At 45.5% G+C, this 14319-nt stretch overlaps 1 protein-coding gene across 1 annotated transcript; it reads right to left on the bottom strand.

The window, feature by feature from the left end:
• Positions 1 to 11521: 11521 nt before the first annotated feature.
• On the bottom strand, positions 11522 to 14066 carry irf2bp2a (interferon regulatory factor 2 binding protein 2a). The gene is made up of 2 exons (XM_080849501.1): positions 13012 to 14066; positions 11522 to 12630 (listed from the first exon to the last, which is right to left on the bottom strand). Exons 1-2 carry the CDS (start codon positions 13832 to 13834, stop codon positions 11915 to 11917), a joined length of 1539 nt encoding a protein of 512 aa, XP_080705627.1. The 5' UTR covers positions 13835 to 14066; the 3' UTR covers positions 11522 to 11914.
• Positions 14067 to 14319: the final 253 nt, after the last annotated feature.

Here is a 14319-nt window from a genome sequence, read left to right as displayed (position 1 = left end):
AAACCCTGGTCCCTATCTGATCCCATTGGAGCCGTGGAGACAACTGTAATTATTTCTCTCATTTAGAGGAGACAGCTAGATGTGAAATGGGGATCTGCAGAGGAAGGCAGCGGGGGGTTATTTTAGGAAATGCCTGACCAGAATAAAAGTACACGTGTGACAAGAATTCATCCTTTTAAGACGACACTGGCAGGACTTCATAGACGTGAGCTTTGAAAGCACTGTGGCGAGGCGGTGCCCACCTAGCGCTTGTCACTGATACGCTGGCATGATGTGTTGGCATGATGTGTTGGCCAAATGGATGCAGCGGCTTTTCTTAGACTGCCAAGAAAACCAAGCTTAGTGGGGCAATGTACAGTATGCTCACTGAGAAAGCCACAGATGGAGTTTCATGAGGGGCTTCCAAGAACTGGACAAAGAAAAGGAATCAACCCCACCCCGCTCCCCGACATCAGCTCACACACACACACACTCACACTCCAACACTAAAATACATTTCAACATGCATCTTGAAAAAAAGCATGGCCCATCAGTTATGAACATCCAAACTTAATGGTATAATTCATGGAGGTATTCGTTTTTTCTCCAGAGCAGAGCACAGCATAGCAGACACACTGATTAGCATTTCCCAATGACAGCTCAAGTCCCCAGGCCAGAGTTAACCTCACCAGCTAAAGGAAGACGAGTGTGACGGGGGAGCAAGGTCAATAATGAATTGGTTTGTTGCTATGGGCAGAAGTGTGTGACAATGCCTTGTTACTGGGCGCGCGCACACAGATGTCCAGACAGGGCAAGAGTTCCATCTTGGTATCCTTGGTAACGAACGGCGGCACACAGACAAATAGCGGAGTGTTTTTTTTTTAGTGGGAGGAAACAAGCCACAGACACCTGCCCCACCCTGCAGCCTCCTCTGAAGCTGATGCAATGTCCACCTCCCCTCCTGAGCTCCACACACAGACCTTTAGTGACCAGCTGCACACAGCCATCTGAGGGTCCTTTACAGCCATCTGAGGGTCCCGTGGTCCTTTAAGCGCTTATTATTGGTCCCTCTGGAGAACAGGACAAGAGCAAGGGAGTGTGGGGGGGGTTTACACTCCAGTGCCATGCCCTGAGCGTATGCACAGGGCCGGATTGATTAAATGGTAGCATTTGTTAAATGGAGGGCTGGGGTGTGTGAGTGTGTGTGTGTGGGGGGGGGGGGGTTGGCTGAAGTGGTGCAGCGACAGGGATAGAGTGGCAGGGCTGCCATTACCAGACGGATAAACCCAGGAGTGGAATGTAAGCAGTGTGCCAAGTGCCGATGCCACTCACAGGGGCATGGAAATGTCAGGTGTCAGAGGAGAGCGGTGCGGCTATTAATAACTCTGAGCATGTGTTGATGTACACACTAGCTAGAGAGGGGGGGGAAATTACAGAGAGGAACCACCCAAGACTCTGTTCAAGGCCGCTCTTTCATTTCATGATACTGACTATTCAGGATCAATATAGTGTCAATACAGTCTGTATATTTCCATGTTTATAAATTATGTAATAAACTGTCAACCGAAATGTCTGAGAAGAAATGCTATGTGCCCATTTGCTAGGCAAAACCACGTTACAATGAGGGCTCCTGTACACTGGGCTATCCAGAATGTTTGTTATGATTCTAGAACTATGTCCGTATACACATTTCTGTATGGCTGTGTTTACATTATGATTCAAAGAGTTTGTGCTGCAGAAAGTACTCACTCTTATTTGTGTGGACATAAACAGCTCTCTGTTGCGTCCCTTGCTCCCTGTGATGTTCCATTGCTTGTTTGACAGATCTACAGGATGAGAATAGCCAGACTACAGTAGTTGGATATAATTATAAAAAGATCCTGTCTCTGCTTCAAATTCATCTCATATAACAGAATGCCTGTTGTGAATGCTAAGAAGGCCTGTGCGTTGCATAAGGGAACACATCAAACATATATGGGCTAAACAAGGATATACACATGAGTGTGTAGTCCAGTAAAACAGCTGACTTTCAGTGTTTCAGTTTAACTACTCGACAGTCACACTGACTGAGTCCCTCTCCAAAGCCCTCAGCTCCCCACGCTGGCCCGTGGTCTGGCCCAGACAAAGGCAGCTAAACCAGGGACTCAAACCCACATTGTGGCCTGGCTCTCATTCATTATTGTTGCTTTTTCCACTCATGTGTAGGTCTAGTGCATCTGTCCCAGTCTGATAGCTGCTCGTGAGGGAAATAAATGCATAAAACTGAAAGATTGAGAGAGGGAGAAAAAGATGGACAGAAAGAAAGGAGGAAGAGAGAGAAAAAAGGAGGGGGGGAGAAAGGGCTGCTCAGCCATTCTTGTTATTCCTGTCATGCCCGGTGGTTTAGTAGGGCAGGGAGCAGAGTTTTCCAGAAGCAGCTGCGAGCGACTAAGGCTGACACCATGCCAATGCACAGGATATTCTCTCTCTCTCTCTTTCTTTCTCTGTCTCTCTCTCCCTGTCACTCTCTCTCTCACACTCTCTCTCTCTCACTCTCTCTCTTCTGCATCCTTGGTGTGGCGCCAATCCCCCCCACCCCTCATCTCTGTGTATCCCAGCGGCTTGGCAGGGCGAGTTTCCACTCTGCTGAGTGACATTGGATCGTTCTCCACAGTAGCAAACTCCATGTACAGCAGGAAGGAAAGGGCAAAGAGCAGATACCCATAACACAACACAACACAACACAGCACAGCACAGCACAACACAACACAGCACAGCACAGCACAGCACAGCACAGCACAGCACAGCACAGCACAGCACAACACACAGCACAGCACAGCACAGCACAGCACAACACAGCACAGCACAGCACAGCACAACACAGCACAGCACAACTAAACACAGCACAGCACAACACAACACAGAACTGCACAGCACCACACCATACAGCACAGCACAGCACAGCACAGCACAACAAAGCACAGAACAGCACAACACAACACAACAGAACACAGCACGACACAACACAGCACAAGAATACATGACACAACACAGCACAAGATTTCCAAGTCTTTGTCCTTGTTTTAATTGAGTTGACCTCACAGTGTTGAAATAGCACTGTGGTCTCGTTTGAGAATTGCCTAAATGACAGCACATACTGTTAGAGGTCCACTGTTTGCCTGGTCTGTCCCCCTCCGACCCCCCTGTCCCCCCCCCCCACACACACGCATGCACACAGTCATACTCAGCTGTTCTATGAGGCTGGGCCATCCACAGACCCCTTCATTCAGTCCTCCCCATGTTTGAGTAATGCACTTGAGGTTACCATATGGAGAGGCGAGAACCACCTGTGAGTGACAGAGCCCTCTAGATGTCCCCTGTCCTCTGTCACCCCACAGGCAAAACTAAACTCCCTTATGTTTCGTGTTTTAAAGACCCTTTCAAGAACTTCATGAGAATTAATTGTGTACAGCATCATTCCCTAACATCTCATCAAATGCTTATAATTTAAGACATTTTAAATGTAATGGTCCTGGATGTAATGTGATGACAGCTGCTAATGGATGCAGCTTTTTTGTTTAACATTAACGTACGCATTTTACATTTAATTTTACATTTTACAGTTTGGACAGTTGAACAGAAAGAGAGACAGGAGCTGAGTGAGTGTGCCTTCATACAAAGAGCACATGTCCATGTCAAGTAGCTTTGCAGACTACTCACTGTAAACCTTTCCAGCACACTAGACATGGAAATGATCTCTCAACATGTTATAACATCTCTTATCTGAGCCAGATAGCGGACGGAGAACACGGCTTTGAACAGCACATTAAATCTTGAAGGGTTGAGGCAGGAGGGCGCAGGAGGCCTAATTTCGTGATCACTTGACATGCAGTGCCTCGTGGCTCAGCTGGCTGCCTCTGAATCCAGGCTCTGGCGCTGGCTCTGTGTGGCTAAGCCTGGAGGGTTTCTAAATAAAGGACACAGATACCGTATCTCTGGCGCGTCACGTCCACACATCTGCCCGCTTAATGGGGGATTGGATATGGGAGGCTTTTGTGACATCACACACACACACACACAGGGTGGCGTGTTGAATGCACAGCGCTCTTTGGACTGCGGTCTTTCGATTTAATAATAGAAAATGCACTTTTAATGTAATAGTACAGGAATACATCAAATGTCTGAGCAGAGTTCAAAGCAGGTATCAGATGTTCCTGTAGATCAGCCCTTGCAGAGAAAATAGTGCGAGAGTGAGAGTGAGTGAATGCAGTCTTATCCTTTCACCCATAATTATTAGAATTACTTTCAGTATAATAACTCCTCTCTTTGACATTATTTCCAGTAAATCAGCCTGAACCCTTCAACCTACAATTTCAGATAGAATGGTAGTAGCAAGTGGGTGAAAAATATTTCATCACACTCATGTCAAACTTGAACATTGAACCATTGAAGTTGAACCAACCTGTGGACTGTGATAGATTTTTTGCCGATTCAAGGGAGATATAAATATATATTGTCTACTGAATGAAAGTCGTTGGTCAGAAAATATCAGTTGACAGATATATTTTTGGTCTTCACTAGGCCTTTCTACTGCTAACTGCTTATATATCACCCACAGTGCCCAGAAAGACCTGAAGGAATAACAGGGTGCATATCAGTGGTACAAACAGCACATCAAGTATTATTTCATCTAGTGTTTCAGGTTTAGACTGTGAAAAACCATATCAGGCTTTGTGGACATAAGGCTCTGGGAGAGAAGGCCTCTCTTAAACAAAATGCAACTGTCCACACAGCTCCAAGGCTAAAGATAATAGCGCCATTGGTGTACACAAGCAGATCACTGTGATTACCTTTTGTCTGGAGGAACGACAGAGCCTTGTCCATTCTCCAAAAATACTGTCAAAATCCCAATGGGGCTTTATAATATAGTGCAATGCACCTTTGCTTTGAGGAAACACACACATTATGCATATTTCTATTGTATGTGTCCAGTTCATTTTAGAATAATACCAACACTTATGCTAACACATTACTCTACAAGAGGACACCATAATAGGATCACGCATCTTCAGTGACACAAAAACACTCAACTTCTATTGTGTAAGCTCTTGTGCACAGCTGGATACTCCCTGCAGATTGGCTGCTCTGGATTCCAGAGTCCACTTCCTCCTTCCTTTCCTCTTGGTTTTCCTGTTTCGTGAGGCTACTCGCCCTCCCTTTCCTCTGTTGTGTTTGGCATGAATACACTACAGGGGGCTTGTCAGCTGATCCTGGTCTCGGCAGCCCCGAATAATGCCTGAATGAAGGAAAAGGGCACTTGTGCTAGACTAGGCTTTGTAAGAGTCTCCTCAGTTTTCATACTCATCTCTTTTTCTCCTTCTTTCTGTCTCCCACTCTCTCTCTCTTTCTCTCTCACCCCTCACTCACTATCTGCTTGCCTGCCTGCCTGCCTGCCTGCTCCAGTTCTCTGATTTGGCAGCAGCCCAAGTCCTGAAAGAAAACATTGGAGGCACACAAACGTTTTGATGTCTGGAAAAAAGCGAGGGGTGGGTGGGCGGGAGGAGGGAGCTGATTTCCATTTCACAGGCTTGATTCATACTGTAGCGGTGGCAGTGCAGGGAAGGAAGAAAGTCCAATGGAAAACCAGAATGATTCACATACAAGGAATATATGTGTGTGTGTGTGGGGGGGGGGACATGGGTACGGACGAAAGAGAAGAAAGCGATGAACTTTTGAAAGTAGAGTAACAGATTAATGAAAAAGAACTAGAAAGGGAGAAATGCCACTCGCTCAAAGGAAGAGGATAGGAAGGGGGAAAAGAGACGCCTCAACATGAAAGGCGGAAGAGGCGGGGAATAGGCTGTGGCATATAAATGAAAGAGATGAAACAATATCCTCCACTAGCGTAACACCTGGACTTGCACACAGCTGCATAGGGGAAAAATATAGGTTTCCACAGTCTCATCCTTCACGTCAACTGAAATGTAGTGATCACGAGGAGATTTGCCATCAAAGACCCACCGGATTATTTTGCTCATGCCAGAGATAGGAGGGTGTTTTGTTAATTACGGTTTGTTAAGGTTTTTTGGGCTTCTTCTAATAGTCAGTTGCCCCAGATGGCAAAGCAGGCCAACTATTCCATGAGGGTTTAGATCAGCCCTCACAGCAACCGGCAATCAAAGAGGAAATTTTGCATGTCTCCCAGATCAAGCCCTGTGCAACCTAATTGCTGGTTTCCCTAGCACTGAAAGGAAAAAGCCGTCATTACTGCGCCTCTCGCATAAGTGGGGCCAAACTCCAAAGAGAAACTTTGATTGATGAAAAAGAGACAGATTCCACCGTGTCCTCGATTCAGAATTTGCGGTGACCTTGTTTTCCCTGGCAGACCTAAAATTAAACAGTGTAACAGCTATACTGGGACTTGCTGAATGTGGACCAGATTCTCCTTTTGGCACGTCCCCGCTCACTGTCTCTATCTTTCAGGGGATTACAGTACCAAGAGCTGCATGCATTTGATTTATAGTGCTAAACATAGCTTCATTAATGAGAGAGCTATATCCAGGGCTTTGCCTGCACTGTGCAGCCCTCTTGTTCCCTAGGTGACAGTGGACCAGCACTCAGCGTACGAAGCAACACGCTGTCGAATGGGCTCAAGTGCGGAGGGGAAGCTCTGGGAAATGGCCTGGTTTTATTCAAATAAATCAGGCTCAAAATCTTAGCCTGGTTTAAAGGGGAATGTGCCGGACTTTGACTGGTTATGGATACGCACATCCGCAGTCAGACACAAACAGACTCACACACACACACACACACATATGCACACACTCATAACTCTCGGCACTGGGCCTGACCCCGTCCACAAATCATCCAGCAGTAATTATATCAGTCTCACAGACACCGGTGGAGAGAAATGTCTGCATTTGCACTGTGATGTCTCCCTACCCTACATGACTGCAGGGAGTTTCAATCTGTATTTAGAGACTTTTCCTTCCTGTTTGTCAAAGTGCAAACACATTGAAAATTCAAAATAACTGAACTATTTGTTTAGCTCATGCGCCACATGAAAACAAGTGGAGAATTCACCCTCTGATCAGTGCAGCTGTCGTTTTGTGGATTGCGTTTTGGATTGGGGAGAGGATGGTTGCAATAAATGGCCTTGTCCATGAAGCATAAGATATTTAGGGGGGGGGAGGTCTTCTGAACAACATCTGCATACCAGTTCAGGGCAAAAGACGAAGAGGGGAAAAAGAAAAAAAGAATGGTTCTTTTTTAATCAGAACAACAAAGCTTTCTCAGAAAAAAAAAGGAAAAAGGGGAGGAGGTCTCTAAACACAAAACACTGCTCTGTCCTTTCACTGAAACACAACCCCTCGGTGACAGCTGAAACTTCAAAGCAGAAATGACTGGTTGGGTGTAATTGCTGCAGAAAGGACGTGTCGAGGAGTGTTTTGGGAGATGACAGTACAGAATGATATAATAGCTTAATACAAGCGGCTGGATGCTCCATTCTAGCCTTCACCTTGTCAGACATATTGCCCCACACCGCACTCTCCGGGATGTGCCCTGTGTGTACGCACTGAGCACTGTTGACGGAGATAAGAAATATTTATTATTTTAGGAAATTGCTCTCCTTCCCACCATTGTGGTCGTAAAATGTTTATAGCCTTGTCTAAGCCTCTGCTGTCCTATGGTTAAATACCAAAAAAGTGTTTTGCTGGCTCTTTGCCTATCTGTCTCATTGCAACCCTCTGGAACCGTTACCCTCCACTGCATTCATAACCCTCAATCACCCCAAATGGAATGAAATTCTTTGCATGATCTGGTTGAGAGGGCAGGCGATCTGAATAGGTCTGTTTGACATTGGACAAGGTAAAAGATGAATCACATGCTCAGCCTGACAGAAACAAATTACATCTCTATCATGCTTACATGTAATTTCTCAATACGGATTTTGAAATTTGAAGCTGCAATGTTATTTTCAAACTATGAACTGGGAGCTACAGGTCCCAAGTTAAATGATTTACCAGGCCAAAGGGAAAATACCGTTGAGGCACAGATGTAGCAACAGCCTTCAATTAAAGTTGTACTTTAGCCGTACCAAGCCAAAATGATCTCAGACTAGAAGATTGCTTCATCTTTTGTAAGAGTGTGTCACAAATGCAGGGTCACTCTGATAAACATTTACTGAGAGGGTTCACAAGTCAAAGAGGTTGCAACAGATTGCAAACATAGCGACTTGCCCAGTATTCTAAAGGCATGACCTGTTGCAGAGTTCCTAATAAAAAAGCAAATGACATTGCGTGGGTATACGTATACTTGACAGCATAAACACTGTGGTGCTAAAATGCTGATGTTTTGAAAACTCCATAGAAGTAGCAAAGATTTTGCTGCATGATATGTTGTTGACTTTGCTCATTCCAACACTACAGGGAAAAAAAACTAACCACAAAAACAACATTTATTTCTAAAGTGTCTTAGTTATTCATACACAACCTCTGCCATAGAGTCACTTTCACTTTATAATAGCTGTGGTTTCGGAAAGGATATGTGGTATCTATTCCTTTTGTAATTATATGAAAGTGTACTAAACAATGTTTGAGACAAAAATATTTACTTGCAAAGGCTGTGCCAGCCCATGATTGTTGGCATGACTTCATCATTTGGGAGGTAATTCATTAAAATAACTAACCATCCAATAATTGCTATATGTTTTTGAGAAACATTTGTTAAAAATGAAATCCTGTCCCCTACATGAGGAAACAGAAACAGCGGCCACATTGGAGACACACTTTCAGCTGATAAGAGAGGCCTGATCAGGTCCAAAGGCCTGTTTCACCTTAACAACAGATATCAGCATGCTTCACAGACTGTGCCAACACAAATATGTCACTTATTAACAATGAGCTAAGTAGTATATCTCTCCCTGTGGTCAATAGAGAGAGGGTGGCATGCCCTGTTTAGGGGCAAGGAGTATGTTTACTAATCCCATTTCCCTTTACAGCAGACCATTGTGTTTACCCGATGCGTCTATTAATGTGCGCAAGGAGGAAGTATCACATAAGATGAATACATTTCATATCATGCCCAAGAGTCTGAAATTAATTTCATATTTTGAGGGTTGTCACTTCAACCGGCTGTACATTTTGTAAGGAGCTATTTTTCTTTTAGTTTGTTTTTTAAAAAGCCAAAGAGTGGTGATGGCTACACCTTATGCTTGGTGTGCGTATGTGCGATGTACGTGTGAGTATCTCTATATATGTGTGTCTGTGTGTGCATGTATGTATGTGTGTATGGTGCAAGGGCCTGTGTGTGTTTTTGCTGTTTCTCTGTTTGCTCCTGCTGCATCTCAACCCACTGCCCCCAGACTCTAATCGCCTGCAGCACCACTGCAGCACAGAGACACACAGACGCCCTGTGGACTGATGCTTCCTGCATGTAGAGCCTTGGCCGTGTCCAGATACGCTCTGTTTACCGCTCGCATAGGTAACCAGGCAACAGCACAGCATCTTGTTATGACAGACCCAAGTTTCCGAAATGCATAACCACTGTCCATGCGCCGCCATCAAATGCCCTTTTTTGGTGTGCTGTTGCTTGGGTGGAGATTAATAACTGAGTGGTGTTGCTTGTGTGTTACTGTCTAATTGTGGTGAATATGTCTCTCCCTCATGATATAACAGGGTTCTCTGTCAATGCACTGCAGTCTTTAGTTTAATTTACAGACATTGCTAAGATGGCTACCACCTCCATAGCTTACTATGAGCTGCCAAGCTCCCAAATGCTGAAATATGATGATGCAGCATGAGTTGTCCACTCTCGTCACTACAACAGCTCAGCATTCACCCTGACTCCTGAGTAAAACTCTACCCTAAAAGCACTTTTAGAGCGCACATTAGCATAGCTTCATGGTGTACATAAAGATCAACTCTGAGAAGAGACTCTCCAGACTGTAGGAAGATGAGTGATAGGTAAGAAAACAAAAACAAAATTACCCTTTGACCATCATGTTAGGGATGGCACGAAAATGGGTGGGAACACGGTTTGGCAACTACTTCCTTTTAAAGTGGTCTTTGAGTTTGTACAGTGTGTGTGTGTGTGTGTGTGTGTGTGTGTGTGTGTGTGTGTGTGTGTGTGTGTGTGTGTTTGTGCATGGGTAACAGACGTCTGAGGAATGTCACATTTCACCTAGTCTGCATAACACGGTGCACCACAAAGACCTGGACAGTAAGAGTAGAACAAGAATGAGGAACTCCCTGGAATAGCCCAGTCTTTAATTATGAGGCAACATGCCCTCGCATGTTCATTCAAACCCCTTATTATTATACAATGAATCAGCCCCCTTTGAGATTTGAGAGCCACTAAGCGATGCCTGTGACTGGATCTTAAATGTTTTTTTTTTTTTAAAGCATCATTTATATAAAGAGCAGCGTCAGCTGAGCTGCAATACTGATTCCCGAGAGTCCCCGTTGGTTATGCTATGTAGGTAATGACGCAAGAGTAATGGATACAAAGCCATGAGCTATTCAAAGTTGAGAGTGACCTTGATGGACTGGCCTCGGTAACACTCATTTAGGTGACTCTTACTGTCAGTGAATAATTTAACCTCGCTCGCTGAAGCATACACAATGTCCACTTGGTCAAAACAGTGGGCGTTACCCAACAACAATGCTGGAGTGACGGCGACTTGGGAATTCAACACGCTGAGTTTTTAAACATGTGAATAACAGTGAGTATTTTGTCAATAAGCATACTCCAAATGAAGAGCACACCTCGTGCATAAATAGAATGTTTCAACCACTGGCCAATAAGGATTGCTTATTCTACATAAAGAATAAATTGTACGTAGAATATCTCTTCAACAGCAACAGGAGTGGATTGGACGTTGCATTTAAAACCTCCATTCAAACTTCAATATGTAGGCTACTCTAGTCTAATATCCTCTGCCCAAGAAACTAACCGACCACAAAGAGCAAATTACGTCCCACTTAACCTTAGCTTTCAAACCACTTTCTCCAACCTTTCGATGTCAGTGCACTACTTAGCTACTTAGCAATGGGCTAAAATTCCATTTCATGCAACTCCACCCATGTCTGACTCGACAACTTCCACAACTCGCAGCCAGGAACTGGACTCGACTAGGTACAAAGTACTACACTACAAAGTGCAACAATCACTGCCATTATCTGAACAGACACAGCATGATGTAACGTTAAATTATTCAGATGCATGTTTTACTGTACACAATCCATTATAATATAATCCAATTTTGTTGATACAGGGCATCCACGTAATGGTTGGTGAGATTGTTTTTCGTAACAGGCAACACGGTGTAATCTATCTCACGATGCATCGAATAAGACAGGCATGGTGTTGAATATTATAAGTCAACGACTGTACTATAGTCTCCAGCTGACAACCTGGCTGTGTATTGCCTCCCAAATATGTGGATAACGTGCGTCAGGTTTTACAGTTCCACGTCGGTTTGCAGGTCGCCTTGAACAACGTCAGGCTACTAATCCTCGACAAAAAAGCAAGCACAGACAGCAAATTAATACAAGATCAGAAATTGTATTTGGCAATTTTTAAACAAGTGCATACAAGTACAGCTAGAAGCATTTCAGTTTCGCCAAGTGCTCGTAGAGTTGCATTAGTCACATTCTACGTTTAACAGGAACTGCCACCAGACCTAAAAGTACATCAAGAAATTGTTAAACATCGACAGAGGAACGTAGTCCATTATAATGAGTACATACCTTTATCTTCAAAAATATAGAAACACAATGTATTCAAAAAAATCAAAAAATTATACAGCCATGTTTACGAAGTATACACTTCCCTTGTGTCCAATATGTACAAGTCCGTTAGTTTCAGTTTGGATGGTATGTATGGGATATTCATATTTATATATTTATATAGGTTCATACTTTTTCGTATTTCAAAAAAAGATCATATGGTAAAATCAAGGGTCCCTTTCCTTTTTTACTTTCACATCCCCTGCAAGGATGGTGGCTATTTCACCTTGCATGAAAGCCCACGGTACGTTCGAGCCCACCAGTGGACATTTCTCCCCGCTTGGGCAATAAACTTCGCCCGTGGCTCCTTGCTGTTTAATGCTTTCCCGGGAGCACGGGAAGCAGAACTTATGAGAGGGCACCGACGGGCACTGGACGAAGTGCGTGTCCTCCAACCGCTCGTGACACAGCGTGCAGCAGAGGGGTATGCTGCTGGGCACGGAAGAGTCCGGAATGCTTTGAGGATGCCCCTGGTCTATGCCTGGCACATGGGGTGTTCCCGCGCCTGAACCGTCTCTCTGAGGCAGTCTCCTTTGGTTCATGGATGACGGCGAGAGCGGGCTGTTGCTGTTCCTGCGGGTGGTGGAGTGAACTTGGTTGGCGTCCTTCGGCGAGCTGTTTCCCCCTGCGTTATCCGCCGCCAGAATGAGCGCAGCCATCGGAGACTGGCCGTTCTGCCCAGCCTCAGGCGGAGTGGTACGGGAGTGTGGTGATATTGTAGACGGCTGCGAGCCGAAGCTTGGCGGTGGCCCTTGGGGCATCTTCATAGCGTCTGAAGGGGGTGGTAGCCATTGCTGGCCGTCTCCGTTGTGCTTCACGGTTGTGCCCTCATCAGGTTCCGGTGAAGCCTTTCTCTTCATGCTTCTGGGATGTTTCCCCCTGTCTGTGGGATAGACAGGGTTAATGTGTGCGTGTGACAGATGCATAATACAAACAATAACAACAACACTACTTAAAATATACGTGCAAAATAAGTTACAGCAAATTGCAATTGCAACACGTTACGTTATTTTGACCAATTACACAATCTATTCACATCTAATAGAGCTGCATTCACAAGAAAATGCGCCACATGCAAAAGTAGGCTAGAGTTGGCTTTGATCAGCGGAAATATCTGCTGGCACTTTTGATGCCGGGCAGCTGACTCATGATGGTCTCGGCTCATTCAAATGAGAATCTGAATGCAAAGTAAGTGCACCCAACGTCAGATAGTTTAGTCTACTTATGCAATCACATGTTTAGGTTTCTATAAGTATTTCTGTACCTGATTTGGAAGCTGTGGCGCCAGTGTCGTAACCCATCGCCCTTTGTTGCATGACCGTGTGGTCTTTCTTGAACCTGTTGTCGAAAGGGTGAAGACCCATAATATCCCTCACTGTCTTGCCCTTGATCCAGTCATCCGCGCGGTTCTTATGGCTCTCGCTGATGTCTGGCGTCAGGCTGTCAGGTCTGTGCTTGTCTTTCACTTCCCTCTCGTGTTCCGTGCTCGACACAGAAGCTGGTCGCTTGCCGCTGAGCTCGCTGGCGTTAGCCGCTGTTAACGCGGAGGGAAGTCCCATCTGCCCTGGTCTGCCATTGATAGCGTGCACTGGGTTCATGCTCCCATTCACTAAAGGCACTAGATTCGGGGGGACAGCGCTAGTCCTACGAGGGTTAGGACTCTGTCGGTTCAGCTCCGGTGGATCGTCCGGTTTAGGGAATCCATTAGGGACAGGAATGCCATTTGCTTGTCTCCCGGACTGATACTCGGGTCCCAGCCTAGGCGGGCGGTCAGAGAGAGGGTAGCGATCCAGAGGCTGTGGGGGTCGCGAGCCGGAATCTCCTGCCGAATGGTTGATTGACTGAATCTCCTTTCCCGAGTGCTGTGGTTTGCCCGGACCCGGAGACCTACCCTCCTGAAAGCCATGAGCCCTCTTAAGTTGCCGAGCGGTCTCAATCACAAACTCGATTCGATCTGCTCCTTCGTAGTTGACACATCCCCTGCAGACGGGTTCGGTAAAATCCCAAATCATAGCCCACGGCATGCGGGGCAAGTCACATAAATAACATGACTGCCTTCTAGAAGCAGCAACCGCCGCAGACGACATCTCTCTCGCGAAAAACTGAGGAAAATGTCTTCCCAAAACGTCCGTGAATCTACCTCCGTTCCTGAGAAACTAAATACTACAAGTTCCGTTTCAACAGAGCCGTCCTGTGCAGAGAACAGAAACAACAATTAAGTCACAAACAGAACTTCATGGCAGTGTGTACTTTACTACGGCGCGCCTCTATCTATCTCCCTCACTCACTACTACTCGGCTAGCTCAATGTGGAGCAGTGACGTCATCGTCGAACACTAACTTGTGGTTCCAGCTCCAATTCTATTTACTTGATTCTTCGACAGCCCCCTGTTAGCGCATGCTCTGTCAGTTTGCCTCTGCCTCCCTTTTCATTGAATCATTTGAACTGCTGCCAGGACCACGATCAGCTACCTCCGACCGATGTAGAAAAAGCTTGTGTAGGGACTGGATGCGGCGACTTTCTGTCGGAAAAGCTTTTTGTAAGCCTTTTTTCCGTTAGGTTTGATGTACGA

Source organism: Sprattus sprattus (genome assembly GCF_963457725.1).
Source record: "Sprattus sprattus genome assembly, chromosome: 12".
In the NCBI taxonomy this organism is placed as follows: Eukaryota; Metazoa; Chordata; class Actinopteri; order Clupeiformes; family Clupeidae; genus Sprattus; species Sprattus sprattus.
The sequence above is the reverse complement of the archived record's forward strand: the minus strand, read 5'-3'. Positions and strand labels throughout refer to the sequence as shown.